The sequence below is a fragment of the Gadus chalcogrammus genome, chromosome 16 (genome assembly GCF_026213295.1).
Source record: "Gadus chalcogrammus isolate NIFS_2021 chromosome 16, NIFS_Gcha_1.0, whole genome shotgun sequence".
NCBI lineage: Eukaryota > Metazoa > Chordata > Actinopteri > Gadiformes > Gadidae > Gadus > Gadus chalcogrammus.
In genome coordinates this window covers 29,519,133-29,543,964 of record NC_079427.1, presented here as the reverse complement: position 1 = coordinate 29,543,964, position 24,832 = coordinate 29,519,133, and the positions used below count along the sequence as shown (strand labels likewise).

Sequence of the window (24,832 nt, the reverse complement as noted above, 5' to 3'; positions counted from 1 at the left end):
GCATGTTAATTGTCTGAGAAATGCGCGTTCTGTGGAGCACGTTAATTTCAGTTTTTGAGGAGGTCTGCTTAAAAAATCGGAAATATTGAAATATACAGTATATAACTAGGGGGTGCACTGTACTGTCTGCTCACACTCTCTCTCTGTCTCGTCTGAAAAATGCTCCCATTCAACATGCATTGGTTTACATTTCGTTCTGTGTGGAACAAAATGTAGGACAATCGTGCTCTGGGACATGATTCAATAGATTAAAGTTTGTGCGCATGACCACTAAATCGCGTGATACCGTGTTGGTGTGTGTGAGTGTCTGTCTGTGTGTGTGTGCGTTTGTGTATGCGCACGTGTGTACATATGTGAATGCGTGTTGATGTTTAGAGGGGCATCACTAATGTTGAGGGATTCTGTCCCCCCCCCGCCTTCTCCCCAGGGTGCTCCACAACTACATGCTATGGCGCATCGTGGCGGCGCTCAGCGAGCACCTGTCCACCGCCTTCCGGAGCACAATCCACGAGTTCTCCCGTGAGATCGACGGCACAGAGCGGCAGCTCGAGCTGGGCCGGCTGTGTCTGACACAGGCCAATAAGCACTTCGGCATGGCCCTGGGGGCGATGTTTGTCCAGCAGCACTTCTCTTCGCAGAGCAAGGCAAAGGTAGGTCGGGACTCCTGTCCGTCGAGGAGCACAGGAAACATGCCTCGTGTTGAGTAAAGCGGCCGCTTTCCCCGACCAAATGTCTGGATAAAGACGGGTATCGGTGTGTCCATCAGGAGAGGCTGGAAATGAACAACATGATTTATCATACGTTTGCCCATTTGACACCATCTGATTGTTTTTTGTGAGACGATGGATCCATGATGTCTGCCGGAGTAGATTCCTCATGATGGGGTCTAGACCTGCCGTTGGTGTAATTATGGATATGATCCCCCTGATGGGGTCTAGAGCTGGTGGTGTTGGCCCTATGGAGATGATCCCCCTGATGGGGGATAGACCTTGTGGTGTGACTATGGATATGATTCCCTTGATGGAGTCTAGACCTGGTGGTGGTGGGACTTGGATGGAGGTCCTCGGCCCTTGAACGAGTCACATTGAAAACCACAGCGACGAGCATGAATGAGAGATGGTTATATACCGTGGGTTGGCGCGCAATTCTAATTTTGCTACTGTATAATAGCAGGCCTGTCAGACAAGTTTATTCGGCACACTTGGTCAGTGCGCATGTGCCAAGCAACCTGCATCTTACACACACACACACACACAGCACGTACACCGCAAGCACCCAGCCACACACGCACGCACGCACGCACATACACACAAACCGCACACATACGCACACGCGCAAGAACACTCATGCACGCACACGCACACCACACGTGACAAAGGCAGTGCAGGACGCTGCATACACACACAATGCACACACACGCATGCATACTAGAGATGGGCGATTGGCAGTTGCAGCTAAACCGCGGATTGGGCGGATGCCGTAACAATTTTTTAAACGTTGGTGCGGATGCATGATGCGTTTGTGATGCGGTTGCGGATGAAATAATAGCCCATCCGCGCATCTCATGCATGTGTATGCGTGCATGCACATGCACGTGCAGACACACACCGCACACTAGGGTTGTACGGTATAAACAGTATATAATGTACACCGGTGCGAATTTGCGCTACAGTATGGATTTGGACGTTACCGTGAGACCGGTGTGACCGGTAGACAGGGCTGTGTGTAATACATTACAAAGTAAGTAACGTGTTAATACAGTAACGTAACTACTTTTTCATGTAAAAAGTAAAGACGAAACGTAGTTCCTTTTCAGTTCGGCGCAACGTCAGTTTTCCTACTTTTTCCTGCCTTTGCAGGCAGTATGCTATTGCTCAAGCATGCAGACTATTGCGTGCTTGCGCAAAAGTCCCTTCACAAGCTCTCATTAAACACCGTACGAGACAGACGCTGGTAGCGTGAAGGTATCTCTGCATCTCAGACATCACTTCCGCAGGCATTTTCCAAAGCCAGTCCTTAGGACAAAAAAAGCCAGCGATGGAACGAGATAACAAACGCCGTCACTGTTGTGACGGCGCCTGTGTAAGGACATGGTTCCCTTACAAAATGTCGATAGAAAGGGCTTTAAAGAGATGGTCAAAACACTCGATCCCTGGTACGCGTTACATGCCCGCACAGACTTCAGCCAAATTGAGATGGCCAAACTATACGGCAATAGCCTGGCTAACGCCAGACCTCATCTCAATGTAGATTGAGATGAGTTCTGCCGTTAGCCAGGCTATTGCCGTCTGGGAACCACACATTCATTTTCTCGTATTTGAGGTGTGGTTTACGATTGCCCAGAGCCGTTTATTGGGCACTACGAATGTCTATCATATGGTTGTGATGATCAGTGTTACGTTACTTCAAAAAAGTAATTAGTTATAGTTACTCACTACTTGTAAAAAGTAACTGAGTTAGTCACTGCATTACTCTATAATAAAAGTAACTAGTTAACAGGGAAAGTAACTTTGCAACTTTGCTACTGTAAAAAAAAAAGTAAGTTACTACATGTCAAGGATTTTGGATTTGGATTTTTTAAATGGTTGAACTGCCCATTGAAGTTCCTGATATACTTCCAACTGAATTTTAATTTGCTTGGTTGCAAAGGCTGTGGAACATCTGCCGAATACTACAGAAAATGCCAACTTTTCATCGGATTGCTCCGGACTTGCCTTTTCTGCTGCTTAATCTAATCAGTTTGGGGTGTGTGTGTGTGTGTGTGTGTGTGTGTGTGTGTGTGTGTGTGTGTGTGTGTGTGTGTGTGTGTGTGTGTGTGTGTGTGTGTGTGTGTGTGTGTGTGTGTGTGTGTGTGTGTGTGTGTGTGTGTGTGGCGAGCGTGTCCTGGCTTTTGTGAAAAACACTGGATCCGATTGGCTACCATGAAACATTACTCTGCCTTAGCCAATCATAATCGCTTATCTCGTTGTGAACCCAACCGGTCTCCTCCGGAGCAGTTTGTGTGTGGAGCCAGGGGTGCGTTCGGATTATGCAGTTCAATCAATTAATAGTAACGCACCGCATTTACTACAGTAACGGTAATGCCGTTGTAACGACGGAAACAGTAATTAGTTAGATTACCCTGTTACTGAAAAAATAACAGCGTTACCTAACGCCGTTCTTTTAAACGGCGTTATTACAAACAATGATTGTAATGCATTCATTGTGTCTAACCTTGAGATAAATATTCATAGTTTTCTTTTATCACAGACACATATATTGGTAGATGTTATTTTCTTTACCTTGACATGTTTCGACGGATACTTCCGTCTTCATCAAAAGGTCACAAGGGTGTAATAGTGTGACGCGTTCTTATCAGCTGAAGTTAACGGAGATGTGATCCACCTGTCAGTTTTTTGACTGGAGAACCACGCCTCCTGCTGTCTTCGGGCTCCGCTTTCTTATTTAAGAAAGAGGAGCCCGAAGACGATGAACAGAGATGAGGGAGCATAATATGCTCTCCCATACCTGGAGTGCCGTCCTGGGGGACGGCGGACTGAAAGCAGGAGGTTTGGTTCACCAGTCAAAAGACTGGTAGATCACATCTCCGTTAACATCAGCTGATAAGAATGCGTCGCACTAATAACACCGTGTGACCTGATGAAGACGGAAGTATATCCGTCGTAACTTGTCAAGGTAAAGAAAATGACATTACCAATATGTGTCTGTGATAAAAGAAAACTATAATTATGAGTCTGTACGTAGCTCATAGCCAATCAAAGCCTGTTGGTAGGAGGGCAAAGACATCCTTCTTGGTGATGAAATAGTTTTAACGCCAAAAGTTGCTATTCTTTCAAAATAAACTTGAGTTCTAAACTACTTAAAACACTATCTAAGGCTGCATCGAAAGGTAACGCTTCTGCTGCATTTTTGGATTCGTAAACTACAGTGCCGTGTTCCAATATCCATACTATCCGTACTTACTAGCCTAAGTTTGAGTACGTAGGGCGTTCCAATTTAGATCGGGCGAAAATAAGTGTACTGAAAGGACCCGGATGGTGTACTCAAAACGGTCAGATCGCGAAGTGTGTGGCGATGTAGGGCGCTGCCTAGCGACACGCACGAACACGCCCCTTTTCGTCGGACGCCGAACTCGCCATCTCGGTTGAACTCTCATGCTGCGTATTCTCTGCGAACCGACTCGGATCTCAGATCTAACGCCACACCCACACGCCCGCATTTTATTATTTTGCTCGGTCTTTGGAGGAAAACATGGACGCCACCCGGAAAGCTGTTGTCGCAGTAGCATTGGCAGAGTACCGGCGCTCCAAAATAGGTAGGCTATATAGGCCAGAGATACGGATGCAGTAAGGTATTGCAGTAATACGAGTGATTGAAATTCCCATTTAAACCACCAAAGCGGTCCAAGCACAATGAAAACAGTTCATGCTTCAAATCCCACTGGGCGCAGCCATCTTGAATTCTGTCTCGGAAATTTGCTCGGTCACCACTGAGTTCAATCGAAATGGCGAGTTCGCCGTCCGAGGAAAAGTGGCGTGTTTGTGCGTGTCGCTAGGCAACGTCCTCAGACCTCCGAGACGGATGGATAATAAAACGCAGCATAATACGGCACAGTCCGCGAGCAAGTGGAGAAGAAATCCATACTATTAAACATAAGTGTTTTTCAGAGATGGAAGTAGCTTGAGAAAAGATTTAGCATTTTTTTGTCCGCAGCCTTACCACTATTCTACCTCTTCAGAAGCATTTATATCGGAATTAGAAGATAAAATGAACATACCGAGATATAATACCGTTACCGTCTATGCCTCAAATCATACCATGATATACATTTTAGTATTTACCGTACAGCCCTGCCGCACACACTTGCGCACGGACACAGATGGGAAAGATAACAGCAAGATCGAGATAACAGCCCCGCCGTCGAGACACTCTCCCAGCTGAGACGTTATGTCTATTATAGACTACACTTTTTTGCAAAACTTTATTTATTTTTAAATATTACCCACCTCCTTGAGCATCCCACAATGTCTTTCGATAGGCCTATTGATATCCCCCCCTCTCCCCTTCCAACTGTTTTAACGGCCCTGCCGTCGACACACTCTCCCAGCCTTAAAAAGACTTTAAAAATTGCGATAATAATTGTGAGATCATTTCTCACGTCGACACCAAACTACATCAACTGTTAAATTCAAACATCCCGCTAACCGGCATATAAACACACAGGTTACGTGATCTTTAAGAGACAGCGTCCTTATTACGCAGAACGAAAACATTTCGATAACACAGTATGGTGAATTATGTCTATAGAGTCCACCACAAGACTACACTTTGTTGCTCAAACTTAATATTACCTTCCTCCTTGAGCCTCCCAAAATGTCTTGCGATATTAATATCCCCCCTCCTCCCTGCCGACTGTTTTACTGTAGTTGTTTTATTTTTCTAATGTTTTGTGTGTAGCTTGGTCACTTGAAAAGATGTTAAATCCCAATGGCGTATTCTTCTAGAAAAAAATAAAATAAACATCTTAAACTGTCACGTCAGGTAGGCAATATACAATCTGCAATTTTGCCCTCACAACCCCCCTTCTCCCTCTCCCCCTCCCCTACACAGGCCTGTGCTTTATTTCACTATAGTAAGGAAGGTTGCTGCCTTAGCTGTTGTTACACTAATTTTATTTCACTAAGGTGCTTCTGTAAATGAACACAATTTTTAGCTGTTATTATTATTTTCAACTTAGTAGCTGCCATGCATTTTTAAAATGTCAATCTCACTTTGAGCCCTAAATAACAGTAAAAGCTAATTGATTTTCTAGTAGTAGTATACTACACTTTCCATTGAACAATTACCCCTGTAACCCATCAATGTACTAATTTTATTATGGAATCAAATGCTTACACACTAGCTGCTTTCAGACATATGTGTAAGTCCTGATATTCTCCTGATGGTCCGGATGTGGGAACAACATATGACATTTGTACCATGATCATCTCCTGAATAATACTACCCCAGAGGTAGTATTTTCTCTGTAGGAAATTTAAATTGCATTATATGTGAATGAGGAGTAGAAAGTCTGTATTTCTCACACCACTTGAGTGGGTTGTGTTAATGACGCTTCTGCAAGTCATTGAATGGTCCCCTAAATGATGCCTTTTGTACACTGAACGGTTAAAAATATTTAAATATTGGCACTGCTTTTAAGTCATTTGTCGTGAACACTAAAATATAGGTCTCATCATAACCCTAAAAGTACACATCGTACAATAAATTACAATGATTGTCCAAGTGTTTGTTATATGTGAAATTAAGCAAAAAAACACGCTCTCTTTCTCCGGTAACGCAGTCGTTCGCGGCGCCTTTCTTAGTAATTTCTTCTATTTGTCTCTCAATCATGCTGTAATCTAATCGATCGATCGATCGATGCTTCAGATTTTATGGATGCAACGGAATATATGATGCATCATTTTAGCAACATGATGATCGCGATGAGTTCTGTCTGTTCTGCCTCCATTTTGTCTGAGGTCAAACCAAAACAAACTATATTGACAGCGGCCACACTTATCCCGCCTCTTGCAAACTTAAACCCTACGTCATATCCCGCCCCTTGCAAGCCCACCCCCCTAAACCCCCCGCTGATCTCCTGATGTCTGAATGACATCGATGTCTGCATATAAAGAACAGGTGTGAATTACCATCAGGGTCGAATCTCGGAGGACATGTGTGAAAATGGCTTAAAAATGATTATGCTCTCTTCATAACGTAAGGAGAAAATGATTATGCTTGCTTTATTGCGTAATAGGTGAACCAAAATGTTATGCGTTGTAACATTATAGGCAAAATGTTATTATATTATTCACCCAGAAATTTGTTACATTATCGACATGGGGGTTTCCACATGATAGCATGGGTTTAATTATAACTAGAGGTTGAGTTGCGCGCACAGAAACTAACTAGAGTCTTGTTTAATGCATGAAGGGTCCCGATTTTTTTGGAGATGAACAGGAGGGGCCTGCAATGACAGAGTGGGATTTGGAAATGTTTGTTCTGCATGATTTCAATTAGCTTGCATCAAAATTCAGATGTAACTGTTTGTCTGAACATGGAAAACATTAGCAGTGTCACTCATGCTCTGGCAACAGAAGCTCCTTCTCAGGAGTCTGTGACATCGAAGAACTGGAAGTGTGTTCACCAGTCATTGGTTGATAAAAGGGACTGACTTTATTTTGCAATCTGTCTTCCATAGATGTTGTGTACATTGGTTAATTGTTGGTTGATAAGTCTACCTCCACATTGCTACGTAGGTTTGCAGAATTTTAGAACGATGCTATGCAACATGGTTGCATTGTGTGTGCGAAGGCTTCGGACAAATCGGGCAGAAGCATGTTGAGGCCTTGATGCAGAAGAACCCCTGTGTCTCTGTGGCACAGTAAAAGGGTCTGAATGGATGGGCAGAGCCGGGGGTGGAGCAGGCAGCAACCAACGTCTGGAGGCTGCAAGTTGTCAGCATCTCCGTATTTCAGCAACAGCACGTGCATACAAGAAAAACAACAAAAAACACACTATTTTAACCCACATACAAAGCTAGAAGTAGCCCGACACTTCTTTGGTAGTATAATAAGGGTCTTCACTGATTCCCCTAGGATGGAGTTGCAGCAGCGGAGATGGAATGTTTATTTTTCCGCTCGCAATATATTTTGTGTGGTTGCAAAGCGCACCCTGCAGGGAGGTTTCTATGTGTCTGCCAGCACCAGAAGGGTGTACATACAGTACATTTGTGCACAGTAATAAGCATGGGAAATATGGAGAGATTAAACGTAATACAAGTATAATCTTTAAAACAATTATTTACATTTATTTAACAAACATAACATAACACAAATACTACAATAATCGAAAAGGTCTGTGCCTCCAACCAATGCATATTTCCACTCCCTCCCCTCTCCCCATCACAAAGGTTGTAGTAGGACCATAAAGAGGCCATGCCTCTATTTAACAAGTTTTGGGGCTCTAGAGTCAATAATGGCAACGCTATTGAAATTGTTCCTAAATAAAATATCCTCAAAAATTAGATTATATATTTTTCAAAACTAAAGGTTGTAGTAGGACCATAAAGAGGCCATACATCTATGGAAAGGTTTTGGGGCTCTAGAGTCAATAATGGTACCGCTATTGAAATTTTCAGTTTTGCACTTTGCAGACGGTTCCCTAAACTCACGGCTGAAAGCCGACAGCTCATGGAAGCCAATGCATTTCACCGTTCGCTAAAGACGGCTAGTTTGTTGAAAACAATGTTGTAGGTTCTCTAGGTTATTACATTTAGCTAGAGGTGCCAATTGTTTCGCAACGATGTTTCACTGATGATCTATTGAACCGCAAACTCTGAATCCACCAATTTATTATCAACTTTATGGGAGTTCCAGATGACGTGACGCATGATTTTTTGTAAAGAGGCATAAATGTTAATTTAAATACATTAAACCATCAAATGGCAGTGTAACATATAACAGTATTTTACTTTAAAATTATGATTTTGTATGCAAAATTAGTTTTGTGTTTTTTTTTTAAGGTGAACAAGAAAAATGTCCTACGGTGTGACAGTAACATTGATGATTCATCAAATGTAAATATTAGTTCAATAAAGCAGAGGTGTTTGGAGCAACTTATAAATGCCTTGGCATTATTTTGTGTGTATTTATTGAATTAAGTTAATTTTCAAAATGCTATAAAGTACAAAAATAATATTTACAGTAAATTTTGTTTTGAAACACAAATGCTGTCCTGCGGTGTGACATAGGATATTAGACTTTTTTTAACTGGCGTTTTTTTTAACTGGCGTTTCCACTGAAGGGTGCGGTACGGTTCGGTTCGCCTCAGTCCGGTAGGGAGGGGGCGGTATAGCCCAGCTCAGTTCAGAGGTTGCGTTTCCACCGCCGACAGTACCCTTTATGGTAGGCCGGATGTTGATCGCCGCGGCAGCTACGTAAACATCGTAAACAACGTCTTCCTCCCCAAGAATGCAGAGGTACGTCTCCACCTCCTTGTTTGCCCAAGCAAGCGTTTTACGCGACATGTTCATTGTAAAGAATAATACCTCAAGGCTAGGGCTGTAACGATACACCAACTCACGATTCGGTTTGTATCACGATTTTTGACCCACGGTTCGATACATCCCACGATTTTTCTAATTTAAAAAGCATTCTATTTAAACAAACCTTATATAAAAATTAACTGAATGTAACATTTAATAACAAATAATTTGGAACACTGAACAGATTTGAACAGAAAGAATACTATTAAAGTATAGCTAAATTAATGAATAAATAACCAAAGATTGCAGTTGTAGGATGCTTGCAGGTAGGCAAATACCCTCAACTCGTTTGGTTGGTTTAGTCAAATATACATATTTATATAATGCTTTTCTCACACTCAAAGCACTTCTTATCAGGCTATGTAGCTTAAATAATGACATAATCTGGCCGTATAGAATGCAAGATGTTTAATAGCCTAAATTTCAATAGATGGGGAAAAAACATGAACGTCATGAACGTCGCAATAACGAGGCATAGCGTTACTGTGCGTTCACACCAAACGCGAAATTCAAAACTTTGCGTTTTCGCCGAAGTTTTGTCGCGCCACACATCATAATCTGTCGCCGTGCAAGTTTTGTCGAATTTGTCGCGCCACAACAAGATAACCACCATTGCATGTTTTTACCTTTTGTGGAAGAGGGAGAGACGTCGGAGGACCCGACGCAGTATATTCATAATATTGTAATGACCACGGAAGAGGCAGTGAATGAAGTATTGAATAGACAGAGATTTATTAGATAGGCCTACCTAATAAACCGTTGGAAAACACAAGACAGGAAACATAGCAACGGCGGTAAACAAACCCCGAGAAGCCCAATTATTATATTATATATAGAGCTCCGGGAGTCGGAAACGGCAACATTCACTTTCTCCTCCATGCTGTAGTTCACCCCGGACTGCACTGCACTGAGTTTGATGGTTGAACGCTGATTGGCTGTTACATTACACATGTGTCTCAGTGGCCACGCTGTTGAACGCTGATTGGCTGTCATCACGCGTCATCACGCGAAATTCGCGTCAAAGTTCAAGAATTTGAACTTGAGCGAATTTTTCGCGCAACAAATTCTCGTGAACGCGCTCGCCTGTGCACGGCAAAAGTGTGGCGCGACAAGTTTTGTCGCCGGTTTTCTCTCGCGAAAATTCGCCCGATACGCGTCTCTACGTTCACTTTGTATTTGATCTTGTCGCCCCGTCGCGTTTGGTGTGAACGCATGGTTACAAGTAGCGTATGTGTGTGCGCGAGAATGGCAGTGTGCATATGGTTGTGTGTGAGTGACGTCAGCGAGTGAGTGGACGAGTGAGGAGAGCGAGCCGTGGCGTGTGTGTCTAGTGAAGAAGCGAACGAGTCCGGTAGAATAAAGGACCCATCCTGCAAATAATCGGTGGCCGCTTCATTCCGACCTATAAGCAGACCAACTGCCGGTCAAATCACATGAAACAATAGAGACAGGGATCACACAGGCATTTTTTTTCGCGCTTGGCCCACTCTGGATAAATGTCGTTCATGTCGCATATGAGGACTTCAACGGCTGTGGAGAAGTGCAATCCTCCATAGCCACGGAGAGCTGTCATCACAGAGAGGGCATCTCGTTGCATACTTACGGCATCGATAAGAGGGGGCGGTGTCATCAGACTATTATTTAGACAAATTATTAGCAAATTTCAATCTGACAATTTGACCGGAGAGTTAGAAAGGGCGTATCGCGCTTCTGCCTTCTCACGAGTGTCGCGATTTCGGTTTTGATACGCGTATCGTTACAGCCCTACTCGAGACTACTGTTTGTTTGTTTTTATCACCACGTCGCCCGGAAGTGATGATTCTGTCGACCAATCAACGGAGGGGGTGTGTAGCTCGAATTTTCCGGCACCCTTTCAGGCGTCTCAGTACCCCAACGGAGGAGTACTGAAGACGAGGGCAAAACGAGAACGGCTCAGTCCGGGTCACGCCCACTTTTGATGGGCGTGACCCGGAAAATGTCCTTTAACTCTGATGTTTACTCAACATGAAACATCGCTTATTTCCGAGAAATAGTTAAAAATACACTTGCCAACGTTCAACACAGTATACATACATTTGTTCCCATCAACAATAACATTTAAACTGGGAAAACGTAAATCAGATCACCGCACTTCGGGATGTGCGATGGCTTGCAGGGCAAAGCCCTCCCGAAAAGTCCCCAATTCTCGGGCAGCTCCAGGCAATCACGTAGGACAGCGTCCTTCCTCGCAATAATCACACGGAGGGCCTCTTTTCACCGACGTTCAGACTCCCAGGCAACCACGCAGGACAGCGTCCTCCCTCGTAACAATCACACAGAGCGACTATTTTCCCCGTCGCCTCCACTGACATCCAGACTGACTCCACTACGAAACGCTCAAGACACTCCCCTCCCCGCCTGTTTTCTCTTAAAGGCGCAGTCTATATTTGTACCCGTTACACTACCAGCATGAAAGCATGCGCCTGCTGATTGACTCTTTGGTTTGTAAAGGCATGATTTCAACCAAAAGTCTGTCTAATCTTCTTTCTTCCTTTACTTGTAACACAGAGGAACAAGAATGTCACACCTGGTGGTATTATATGTCCCCTTTAAATCATTTCTACCTCCTATTTTAAATATTGGCTGATTTGTCATTATGGTCTGATCATTTGTTCTATAAGTGATGCCTCCAGAATGTCAAATTTCTCTACAAAAGTATGATAAATTTCACCATAATGTTCATAGAGTGTCTCAAGGTGCACTCACACTAGGCCATCTGGCCGTGGCCGTTGGCCGTTTTCACACCTAACTGTGCTCAAATGGCCCCATTGTTCTCTGGCCTGCACTCACACTAGGCCATCTGGCCGTGGCCGTTGGCCGTCGCAACTGTGGCCTGGCCACGGTAGGCTCTTGTACATACGTCATCACGTCGTAAGTAACACGTCATCACCAAGCGTCCGCTGCATGGACCATAATAAAGTCTGCCGCCAGTCAGAGTTCTAACAACAATGGACAACAACACAGAGAACACAGTTCGCACTTTTCTGAGTCTGTTGCTTATTTGGATATATGTTTACCGTTTAATGGGAAAGAAGGCTCGTCGCATTTATTATGTCCGTGTTCGTCGCATGGACTATACGTCATCCAGCTCAGGTTGCGTAGCCGTGCGTGTGTCGGCTCGCACGGCCGCGTGTCGGCTCATTAGCATCTGTACCGTTGCGGCCCGTACCGTAGCAGCACACCACTCCCAAGTGGCCAAATTGGCCTGGCCTGGCCAGACTGGCCACACTCACACTGGCAGATTTGAGCACGGTTAGGTGTGAAAACGGCCACGGCCAGATGGCCTAGTGCACCCTCATTCCGTCCTGTGGTGAGACGGAACGTCCTCTGGTGTGACATAACTTCAAACACTATTAAATAGCTTTTACTATGTTAACTAGCTTTAATAATAAAGTTAATTTAAAAACATTGCAGAATATAACTATCAAAAGAAAAAAATAAACATTTTCAATTTTTTTCTCATTTTACACAATATTTCCAAGGGAGCAAGTGATAAAAGATGGCACAAGTAAGGAATAGAATCAATAGAATAGAACAGCTGTGAAAAAATACATATGCAGAATTGAAATGATCATTCCTTAAGAATACTTCTGAGGCATAAATCATACCTGATTTATATTTCAAATCAATTATATTTAAATATTTGAATTTTATTGTTATGTCATGTTACACCGCAGGACATGTTTTGTCTGGAGCTGTGAGAAAAGCTTCATAAATTACATAATGAGAAAGAAAATCTGCTAACCTCTAGCATTTTCAAAAACTACAGTATTTGAACATTACAAATTCATACAATTCTCAAGAAATGTCGAACTTTGTTTTAAAAAATGCTGTTTCACCCCCATTTAATCTAATGCTTTACTCACAGGTGTGTGAATTGACCTGGATATGAAGCGTAGGTAGCGCAAAATAATAACATTAGTTTTTTAAAGGGCTATGACGGACCTCTCCTCTCCTCTCCTTTTATATGCTTTACTCACAAGTGTGTGAATCAGTGGAGGCTTCTCCATTGAGGAGAGGGAGGGAGAGGGAGGGAGATCCTCCCTAACATTGTTGAGAAAGTGTAGATTGCCCAGACTAGTGTAATGAATTAATGCCCTTAAATATGAGTACTTTAATGCCTTTGAATAAATAATGTTCGTTTCCCTGGGTAAAGGGACATTAGCCCCTTATCGCCTATTGACAATTACTTCAGGGAGGAAGGTCCTCCCTAAGCCTCCGTTGACTCCCATTAATTTCCCCGAAAGTACTGGCGGCCGGTGAATAACATGGGTTTCAATGGGAGAGAGGAGGAAAGTCCTCCTCTGAGTGGGTGTGACCTTAAAGGCCTACGTGTAGGTTAACCGGAAGTTTTGATGAATGGGTACATAAAGCACTCGAAATATGGGTATCATTTATAAAATGTCTCCAAAATAGTGTTAAAGTCCAGTTTTTGTCGTTTTTGGCAGTAACGGGTGTTTTCTAACGCCATTCAGCGTTGACGTCAAGTTTGGGAGACGTGGTAGAAGGTAGCCTCAGCCTAGTACTAGAACTAGTGCATCTAAGAGATGGCAAGAACCACAACCACAACATGTATGATGGCCCACAGCAGTATGATTTCGAACCTGTCAGACGTGAGAGGGCAAATGAGGAATTGCCGAGAACTGATGGCGGTCAAAGCCAATTAAATGCATGGTCAGAGGAGATTGAGTGGAGAGTTGCTATCATTTAGCAACCAGCAATGAGCGCTGGAGCTAGTCAATGAACAGCAGTACATACATTAACAACACTTTTATTTATTTTTACTGTCAGTGAATAGCACAGAGTGAAAGTCAACGTTTTCTTTATATCTAGTGATAGCGATTATGTCGGAAGTACCGGTAAACTTAGTCAGTCGATCTAGAAATAGAAGGCATAATGCCAGCTATGGGCTAACTTAGCCTATCGAACAGCAATCAGTGCACTTGCAAATGAGTGCCTGCAAGTATAACCGATCGTGGTGTGACATTATTTAACCATTAATCTACCGCAAATACGACCAGACAGATGTACATTGAACACATACACAAAGCACACCGTCCAACCCGGCGGATGCTGACAGACAGCCCACAACAAGCCAAACATCACCACGGTTGTGCTCTCTCTCTCTCACTCTCGCACGCCCGTACTACACAATCACGCCAACTTATCCAACTCCAAGGCTTGGCTGCTTCACTAAGACCACAACTAACCACAAGGCCTTCATAACCATGCAGTATGCCGAATCCGAAAAGGACACACGCACAGTCGCACACACTCATCTTATGCAAAACAATCCGTTTTATCATCAACATTTGTTTGCTCGTAATGACCTTGCCGAAGGTTACCCACGTCCTAAGCAATTGTGATCTGATTCTGGTTGGTGCTCCAGCTAGTATGCAGATTGCAGCTAGTAGCAGCTACATACAGTCCGATTGCTATGCCAATGTGGTTATAGTTTTTGTCTGATTGAGATATCTGACGTTAGACTTGGAGCCTGGTAGGCCTATCCTGACATAAATATGTTCTAGCATAACCTGTGTGATTATCTTAAACTGTAGGGAATTTTATTTGCGGGCAATTTGCTTATGATGTTGTAACGAGTGAAGTCTACATTGGTCCTTCGCGAGTGTTTACTGGTGGTCAAGATTTGGCATATGCAATTCTCTGGGCGCTTGTTTTTTTGTTTTTTTTCTAATGCAGCATAACATATGCTACCAGCAGTCCTTGCTCGTCTTCAAAAGGCTGATGCTCAGTACCTCGTTTCATTTCGTACCCCCTTTACAGTCTGTCAAGATAAGTGTTAAATTGCCAACACTGTTCTTTGTCCTGTGTGTATTAGTATTACATATCCCGAGCCAATACCCTGGTGTTTCCAACGCCGTTTTGCAAGACAAGCCAAAACACAAACTGTGGTTTTCAACTTTTATTGTTTGAATAGGATTTTCATCACCTGACAATACACTGTAGAGCATATTGTAATGCAGCGTTGAATGGATGAATAGCTTACATAAGGGTACCCAGCACTTTTCAAACCACATTCAAGCTTATGGTTACTGTCCCCATCACTTCTAAAAACAAACTGACGCCCTTGTTCTCAACATTACGTCTTTCTTGGGTTAGGCACACATGGCTAATTTGCATACGTGCACAGGATTGGCTGGCTCCGCAAGGCAAATAATAGAACATATTTAATTATCTTTCTATCTGTCTATCTATCTATCAACGCATTGGGTCTAGTTTTAATGTGATGTATTTTGTGTATGTCCAGTCAGACTTTTGTCTCCCTTGTTCTGTGTGGTCTTGTAGGCTATACTCTGTGAGCCGAATCACCTAAATCATTTCCCGGTGTGTAGTTTGGTATTAATAAAGACTTGACTAGGCTATTTATCTATCTAGTTTATTAGGGATGGGCGTGAGGAACCGATTACTCGAGTACTCCTTGTTACAAATGAACTCGGTTGGTGGACAGGCAAACTCGAGTTTGCATATACACACAAACAACGTTTTCTGCAAATGTAGCAAATGTATCAATTTTCTGTTGGCGCCACTAACGCATGACGTGGGCACAAAGTCAATTAAATGCATCCATTTCCATGGCGCGTTCCGTGCCGTGTGCAGGCACGCCAGAATTCAATAAGTTGAGATGGCGGTTAAAGCAAAGCGCAGCGAAGAATTGAAATACTTTAAAGAAATAGGAGATCATAAGGTGAAATGTAAAATATGCCAAGCGAGATCGAGCTACCAGAAAGTACTATGCGGCAACATATGCTCCTGAAACACAACGGTGAGTTCGGGAAAGCAGACCCGCAGCAACGGTGAAAGTGAAAGTGTGTCGGCTATTTTCACCGCCGCAAGACGCAGCTGTAATCCCGGGCGTGTAGAGAAGATCACAACGCTGAGTACCGGTATTTCCATAGTCCATTTGCTACCGTTTTATTTGCAGCTTTAAATTATTTGCAATGGTTAGGCTACTTGTTTCGTTTTTTTTTTTTTTTAACTGTTACAGGCCTTGGTTCGACGTGATTTAAATTGTGAGACGCATATTTGTTTTTGTAAGGAAAATGTGTTTTGAACGTTTGCAAAAATAAATAATGAATACTCTGATAACTCTGACTGTTTTGATGGAGAATAAGCATTACATGTTTGGTTGGTAATATTGCCGTTCATCATCAGGCCTATTCCTGTGGCAGATGCGTTGCATTCTAAAAATAGATTTGATTTAACGAGTACTCGATTGATCCTCGAAGAATTCCTTCGATCACTCGAGTTTGGAATTTACTACTCGTGCCCATCCCTATTAGTCAACAATTATTCGCCGAAGGCGAAGTGAATACTGGGGAATAGCACCCGAGACCGAAGGTTTATTTGTTGTTATCAGCTGACAATTTGCGATGAAAACAATATTGAGTTTGAGATGTCAATCATGGGATATTGCCCAATATCCCGAGATAGCGAACCAATCAAATTGCGCCATTTTGGGAGGTTCACGAGTAGCTTATACTAACTAAATATAATATCTATGTATTTATCTATGTATCTGTATAATCTGCTGAACACTCTCTTAATAGTCTCTACTCTCAAGGCAAAGGGTCTCAATGCGGCTTTGGTCCGTGTCTCCCCAACGTGACGTCATGCAATGCATTCTGGGGGAAATGAGAATCAATAGCAAACCGCTAAAATAGTACCTACTTTTTCATATAACATTCTGTTTTGTGATACCTAACAACATTAAATACAATAAATAACAGCTTAAATCTTAAATACCAACAAGCAAATTGCACAAATTCGTTGGAAAATAAACCCTGCAACACGGCCTTTAAAGGTCCCATGACATGAAAATCTCACTTTATGAGGTTTTCTAACATAAATATGAGTTCCCCTAGCCTGCCTATGGTCCCCCAGTGGCTAAAACTTGCGTTTGGTGTAAAACGAGAACTAGCTGTTCTGCTCGCCTTTGAAAAAACGGAGGCTCAAGTGCGCTGATTTGGAATGTCTGTATTTAGGACGTCACCAAGAATCTCAGCTCCTCCCCTTACTCTGCCTGGCCCGCCCAGAGACGTTGGCCCGCCAATGAGACTCGACCGTGCAAGCGCCACATGTGTGTGTGTGAATACACACACTGTAACGCAAGTGTTTCTTGTCGGTTCTTTGACGTGTCTTATATTTCCCCAACAAGACTGTTGTGGGGGTTATCTGAGCCATGGTTGAGAAGGAATTGGGGGAAAGGAACTTTGGCTTTGACTCGCTGAAGTACATGAACTGCGACATGCCGCCGGTTGCCGCGAGGCACCATCGCCCGGCAGCGGGCAGCCGGCAGCGTGCGGTTCAGTCGACTTCAGGTTGATGTGAAAGTGGAAGAACCAGAGACGTCGCAGAACCCGACAAAGTCGTTTGTGATTCATAATATCGTCTGGAGGCGCACACAGCTTTTGGCCGTGATAATATGTATTATATGATATAGATATCTATGTATTATATGATATTATTTAGATATAGAGCTCCAGGACTATAACGCAAGTGTTGTACACTTCCTTGTTATTTGGATAACCGTTCTGCTTTTGGTGTTATTCCGCATAACACGTCGGACTCTCGTCTCTGGTATTTCTACAACGAGACTCGTATTGGGGGTTATCTCAGCCAAGGTTGAGAATGAATTGGGAAGGAACTTTGGCTTTGACTCCCTCAAGAACATGAACCACGACAAGGAGGAGAAAGGGATCGTTGCCGGGCAGCGCTTAGGCACCTCCGCCTCCGGCGTTGGTCCCTCAGCGGGGCTCAAGCGGGAGACATTCGCCGCCAACAATCCCTTTCTCCTCCATGTCGTGGTTCATGTTCTTGAGGGAGTCAAAGCCAAAGTTCCTTTCCCCCAATTCCTTCTCAACCATGGCTCAGATAACCCCCACAACAGTCTCGTTGTGGAAATACAAGACACGTCAAAGAACCGACAAGAAACACTTGCGTTACAGTGTCTACTTCACATTGATGTGGACGTGGAAGAACCAGGAACGTCGGAGAACCCAACGCGGTCGTTTGAGATTCATAATATCGGCTCACACAGCTTTTGGCCGTGATAATGTATATTATATGATATAGATATCTGTGTAGGCTATATGATAATATTTAGATATAGAGCTCCAGGACTCTCGTGTGTTCTAGAATATTTACAGAACACGGCTAAAGGCTGTGTGCGCCTCGCCATTGCGATACATCCACTGTAAACAGAGTGCATGGTACCGTGGCTGCAAGCTGCTCAGGGCCACACCCTCACCCTCCTCCTTGACCCGCCTCGCTCCTCCTCATTTGCATTATAGCTAGAGACACCAAAACAGCGCATTTGGGGGAAGCTCAATGTGCGACTGGCTCTGAGTGGCTGTAACTCTGCACCACGGCTGAATTTCGGGAACGTCTTTGAATACTTTGTTAGTGGCCCACTAATACCTATATTAAAGAATACATAAAATAGCATGTCATGGGACCTTTAATGCGTCTGATTTGCGCAAAAATCTATTTGCGCTGCGCTATGAACCAATAAGCAGGATCCCTGGCTGGTGAGCAGTGTTGCCAGATTGGGCCGATTTCCCACCCAATTGGGCTTCTCTTAACCATGTTAGGCTGGAAAAAATATCATTGGCTGGGAATTCTGCCCAATCTGGCAACGCTTTCGATAACAAACCCGCTCTCCCTGCATTGCAGCTCAGTCTAATGCCGCGTTTCCACTGCAGGGTGCGGAACGGATCGGATCGCAAAGGTGCGGTAGGGAGGGGGCGGTATAGCCCAGCTCAGTTCCGAGGTTGCGTTTCCACTGCCGACAGTACCCTTTGTGGTAGGCCGGACGTCGATCGCCGCGGCAGCTACGTAAACATTGTTAACAACGTCTTCCTCCCCAAGAATGCAGACGAACGTCTCCACTAGGGCTGGGACGACGCGTCGACGTAATCGATGACGTTGATGCATAAATTACGTCGACGTGAAAAATGCGCGTCGATAAAAAAAAAAAGATGACCGGCGCCGGAGGGTAGTAGCAACGCGAGTGGCTCCTCAGACTTTCATAAGTGCAAGGCGCCACGCACTCGTTCCTCTAAAGTATGGGAATTATTTAATGTAAAAGGAAACGATTCCTTGATATGTTGTCTTTGCAAAATGGAGATGTTTTTCCATTCTAGCACCATGGCAATTCACCAGCATCTGAAGAGGCGCCACCCGGTAGCAGCTGCAGATGACCGAGCACCATAGAATTCTAAGAATGCATTACTTTGCACTTTTATTTTGGAATTTAAAGGCAATAAACATGTATTTAAAAGTAAAAATTGCTATTAGTCAATAAATGGAGAGATAATCGATAATCTAATCGAAAAAATAATCGCTAGATTAATCGTTTAAAAAATAATCGTTTATCCCAGCCCTAGTCTCCACCTCCTTGTTCGCCCAATGTTAATTGTAAAGAATAATACCTCGAGACTACTGTTTGTTTGTTTTTATCCCCGCGTCACCCGGAAGTGATGATTCTGTCGACCAATCAACGGAGGGGGTGTGTAGCTAGAATTTCCCGGGACCCTTTCAGGCGTCTCGTCTCGTTTTCAGTACCCCAACGGAGGAGTCCTGAAAACGAGGCCAAAACGGGTACGGCTAAGTCCCGGTCACGCCCACTTTAGGCGGTGGAAACGCGACCCGATCCGCACCTTTGCGATCCGATCCGTTCCGCACCCTGCAGTGGAAACACGCCATAAGAGACGCAAAGCAGGTGAAATCATTTGAAGGATAACGAGATTCTAACATTTGCGAATGAAGTGTACAATGGAAACGGAGGACATGTTCATGTTTAATTACAAAGCATTCCATTCATTGAGTCACAGTGCAGTAAAGTTAGCGACCAAAGAAACAGGTAGACCACATCGCAAAATCGAGATCACCAAAAGTAATGCCAACGTCAGTGTTGTGGGTGCTACCAGCTTGCTAGGTACTCATGGCCTACTGGTAGCATTAATAGCAATCGACTGTATTACTGGCCCTGTTTGCTAAGGAATAATGGTAAATCTCCAACGTGGGCTGATCTTTCACATCAGTTTCACTGATGTGAAAGATCTTGATAGGGCAACCAAACGCCACGACAAGTGTCAAGTTCACGTTGGTGCTGCTATGCTACTTTCCTTGCTAGGCACCATGCCTATAGATCAGGTTGTTTGAATAATGTTCTCATTCTTTTACTAGTTTGTTACTCTGACCGTTCTGTTTGATATTGTGGAAAGGGTGAATGATTCAGAGCATGATGCATTTTAAATGGCATCACTTTTGGTCTTGAGTCTTTTCTTAAAACAATTGTAACTGAAAATAAACATAACTAAATGACAGCCAATAACTTTCATAACTTTCAATAACTGTCATTGAGGCAAGGCAAGGCAACTTTATTTATATAGCACTTTACCCAAGGCAGACTCAAAGTGCTTCACATATAAACATTGTCATACAATAAAATAATAGATAAGTAAAAGAATACATATGTAAGGAAATGGGTAAAATAGAAAGTTAAAAAGGCATTTTAGTATTAAAATAAAAAATAAAGGCAAATTTAAAAAAAGATTTTTAGAAAGTGCAATGTATTTAAGATTTAGCAGAAAGCTAAAGCAAACATAAAAGTCTTCAGTCTTGTTTTAAAGGTGCTCAGAGTTGGGGCAAGTCTTAAATCCTCTGAGAGTTTATTCCAGTTATTTGTTGCTTGGTAACTAAATCCTGCATTCCTATGTTTCGTGTTTACTCTGGGGATGATTAACAGATTGATCTCAGAGGATCTTAGTGGTCTAGAAGGCTTATGTAGTGGAAGCATATCAGTTAAATATTTTGAGCCTAAACCATGTAGGGATTTATAGGTTAGCAACATGATTTTAAAACCAATTATCTGACCTACAGGAAGCCAGTGTAACGATTTAAGAATTGGTGTAATATGTTCAATTTTTTTGGTCTTTGTTAGAACTCTAGCAGCAGCATTCTGAACAAGCTGAAGCTTCCTCAGAGTTTGTTTTTGGAGGGCAAAAATAGGCCCCAATTTTTTTATTGACTTGTACAAATCAAGAGTAGGCCTGATTTGACTAATGGGCTTTGCATCCTTTCCTTCTGCCCTTGTAGTCCATTTCAAAGACATGCTGCCCACCAGCTTTCAAATTACAGTGATAACACTGGGGGCCTTGTATACATTTTATTCACATAACTAATCCCTCCCTACTATTTTGTAGTTCAACAAACATCCTGAAACAACTTGAGTCTCACATTCTTATGCCACCATACACCAACAGTGCAAGCAGGCCAATGGCAACCAAGCGCACAGTCCTTCCTCCATCACCCCATCACAATTCACACCAGCCGCCACTGGTGTGAATTGACCTGGATATGAAGCGCATGTCCAGCGTCTGTAGCGTATTTTGAAGAGATAAGCTGAAGCTCCCCTCTCCTCTTGTTAAAAAAAAGAACATCAAGGATATGCATATAGGGGAAACACTGGGTCTTAACATATAAAACGAGGCATTGATAACTTTGTAAGTGTACAGATTGTTTATTAAAACAGACATTTTATACACACAATACCATCAGTAGTTCACCCCTCGACGCATCTTGTCTTTAGGGACCCTATTTTAACGGTCTGAAACGGAAGTGAGAAGCGCAAAACGGAAGTAGCTTTTTGGGCGTGTCTCTGCCGCTGTTGCTATATACCGGCGGATAAAAGAGTCTTGTGCCCGACGCACATCTAAAAAGGGTTGCCCTGAAACAGCCTAATTACCCGTAGGTGTGGTTTGGGTGTAACGTGCAATAAACCAATGAGAATGCCATCTCCCATCCCCTTTAAGAGCCATAAGATGCATGACCACATGAATTTCAAACTTCAAATGGCTCAGTTTATGGCCAAATAATATGGCATAATTCACATATTGAATCGGGTTTTCTTCTACAACTTCCGAAATACTGGGTCGTCATGTACATTTTGGCTTGGAAAACTTAAAGTGTAATTCCAGCGCAAATTGAATCCAGGATCTTTGTTTTGGCATGAAAACCCATCAAATAAGCCTTCCAGATACCTTTTTAATTGAAAGTCTAGTATTATAGTTTGCCGGGCACAATGTTTGGCGTCCATGTTGTTGGCTTGGGGCATTGAGTTTCGCTTCTAAATCTGCATTTTTGAACGACTAATATTGTTAAAAATAGTACCAAACCTCTGCAGTAGCATGACTAGGGTCCCTACACATAAAACGAAGCACAAACAACTTAGTTTGCAAACCCAAAGTTTATTTAAAAAGACAGTTTAACAAGCATTACCGGTAGGTCCGTGTTTACAGGAAGTCCACACAAGACGATTGCCGAATGCGCCGGAGTTCAGTTCAAGGAGGAAAGTTTTGGAATTTATAATTTATATTTATAAATAATGTATAGCAAGTGTTGACACGTAAATTAAAGTAATTGCATATGTAAGTTACAGTTACAAATTAATTGTTCGCTACAATCAAGCATGGCACGTTGTTGACGGAAGACGCACTGCACACGTGATTGACGCATAGAGTGAAGGACAGCTCAATCACCGGAGAAGACGACCCATCTACAGCTTGAAGTCAAGAGAGAGATGGTTCGCGTTTGTGTTTTCCCCGGCTGCGAAAAAAATAATTAAAAGTTACACTCCAGAAACTTTCCATAGACTGCCATTGAGTTACAATGACCGATCTCTGGTAGACCAGTGGCTTATTGTTCTGAATATGGACATTGAGATCAAGACGCTAATGCAGAAGGATCACCGTGTCTGCAGTGCTCATTTTGATAAGTACGACTTCATCATTCCCAAAAGAGCTGCTGACCCAAAGAACCCAAAAGGAGTTTCATTGAAGAGGAATGCAATCCCTTGCATCCCCCTGGTTGTTCACAATTGGTGTGGGGAGGATGCATCACGAAACAAAGTTATAAGCCCTAACTTCATTCAAGGAAGTGAAAGTTGATCTTGTGAGTTGTCCAGCTAGGCTAACCTCGTTGTATTGTGTATAAGGATTTGTGGTGGGAATTTCCGGACCACGTCAACCGTTTTCTGTGTCAACCGGGTAGAATAAAGTCATCAGAACGTTTAAGAACGTTTAACAATTGCGGTCATATTAGTTTAAAAACGGTACAAGACCATACAACAAACAATAAAACAAACGTTGCAAGGAGAAGTCCATTGCATTGGCTGAAGCCAGGAATTCATATTGCCAGGGCAGCATTGCCCCCCAATACTACCTTACCATTTGGTTAATAAAATGGTAATCTATCAGTTGAAGCTGATAATGGACTTCTCCTTGCAATGTTTGTTTTATTGTTTGTTGTATGGTCTTGTACTGTTTTTACACAAAGATATGACCGCAATTGTTAAACGTTCTGATGACTTTATTCTACCAGATTGACACAGAAAACGATTGACGTGGTCCGGAAATTCCCACCACAAATCCTTATACACAATAAATCGAGGTTAGCCTACCTGGACAACTCACAAGATCATCTTTCACTTCCTCGAATGAAGTTAGGGCTTATAGGACTTATAACTTTTGTTTCGTGATGCATCCTCCCCCACACCAATTGTGAACAATCATATATAACACGAAAAATAAGCAAACAACTTTACCTCAAGTCTATCCGTAGCCACTTGCCGCACTCGAGGGATTGCATTCCTCTTCGATGAAACTCTTTTTGGTTTCTTTGGGTCAGCAGCTCTTTTGGGAATGATGAAGTCGTCCCAAAATGAGCACTGCAGACACAGTGATCCTTCTGCATTAGCGTCTTGATTGGTGTCTCAATGTCTATATTCAGAACAATAAGCCACTGGTCTGCCAGAGATCGGTCATTGTACCGCAATGGCAGTCTATGGAAAGTTTCTGGAGTGTAACTTTTCATGTTTTTTTCCGCAGCCGGGGAAAACACAAACGCAAACCATCTCTCTCTTGACTTCAAGCTGTAGATGGGTTGTCTTCTCCGGTGCTTGAGCTGTCCTTCACTCTATGCGCCAATCACGTGTGCAGTGCATCTTCCGTCAACAACGTGCCATGCTTGATTGTGGCAAACAATTATTTTTTTTAACTGTAACTTACATATGCAATTCCTTTAATTTACATGTCAACACTTGCTATATATTATTTATAAATATAAATTATATAAATGATAAATTCCAAAAAAATTCTCCTTGAACTGAACTCCGGCGCATTACTACCGGTAATGCTTGTTAAACTGTCTTTTTAAATAAACTCTGGGTTTGCAAACTAAGTTGTTTGTGCTTCGTTTGGTTTGGTGCTATTTTTAACAATATTAGTGGTTAAAAAATGCAGATTTAGAAGCGAAACTCAATGCCCCAAGCCAACAACATGGACGCCAAACATTGCGGCCGGCAAACTATAATACTCGATGTTCAATTAAAAAGGCATCTGGAAGGCTTATTTGATGGGTTTTCATGCCAAAACAAAAGATCCTGGGTTCAATTTGCGCCGGAATTACACTTTAACACACATATGATATGCGGTCCTGTGGCCGCAACTGTTGGTCTATTTAATGATATGCGGCAATACATTAACACACATCGTTTCTTACCAGTATTGTATACATTATTGTTATCGACTTGTGTTCATAATATGCATGTGTTCCCCCGTTAATGTACATTGCCATGGACCGTATTGTAACGATCACCCCACGGTGGTGCAGCGTTGTATAAACAGG

General features: G+C 42.9%; 1 protein-coding gene across 1 annotated transcript in view; it reads left to right on the top strand.

Moving 5' to 3' along the window:
- LOC130406501 (endothelin-converting enzyme-like 1) overlaps nucleotides 1-24,832 on the top strand; it is a 62,520-nt gene that overhangs the window by 18,373 nt on the left and 19,315 nt on the right. Inside the window, exon 6 of the mRNA XM_056612119.1 lies at nucleotides 428-650. Within this exon, the coding sequence (XP_056468094.1) occupies nucleotides 428-650 (223 nt within the window). The remainder of the gene's footprint in view (nucleotides 1-427; nucleotides 651-24,832) is intronic.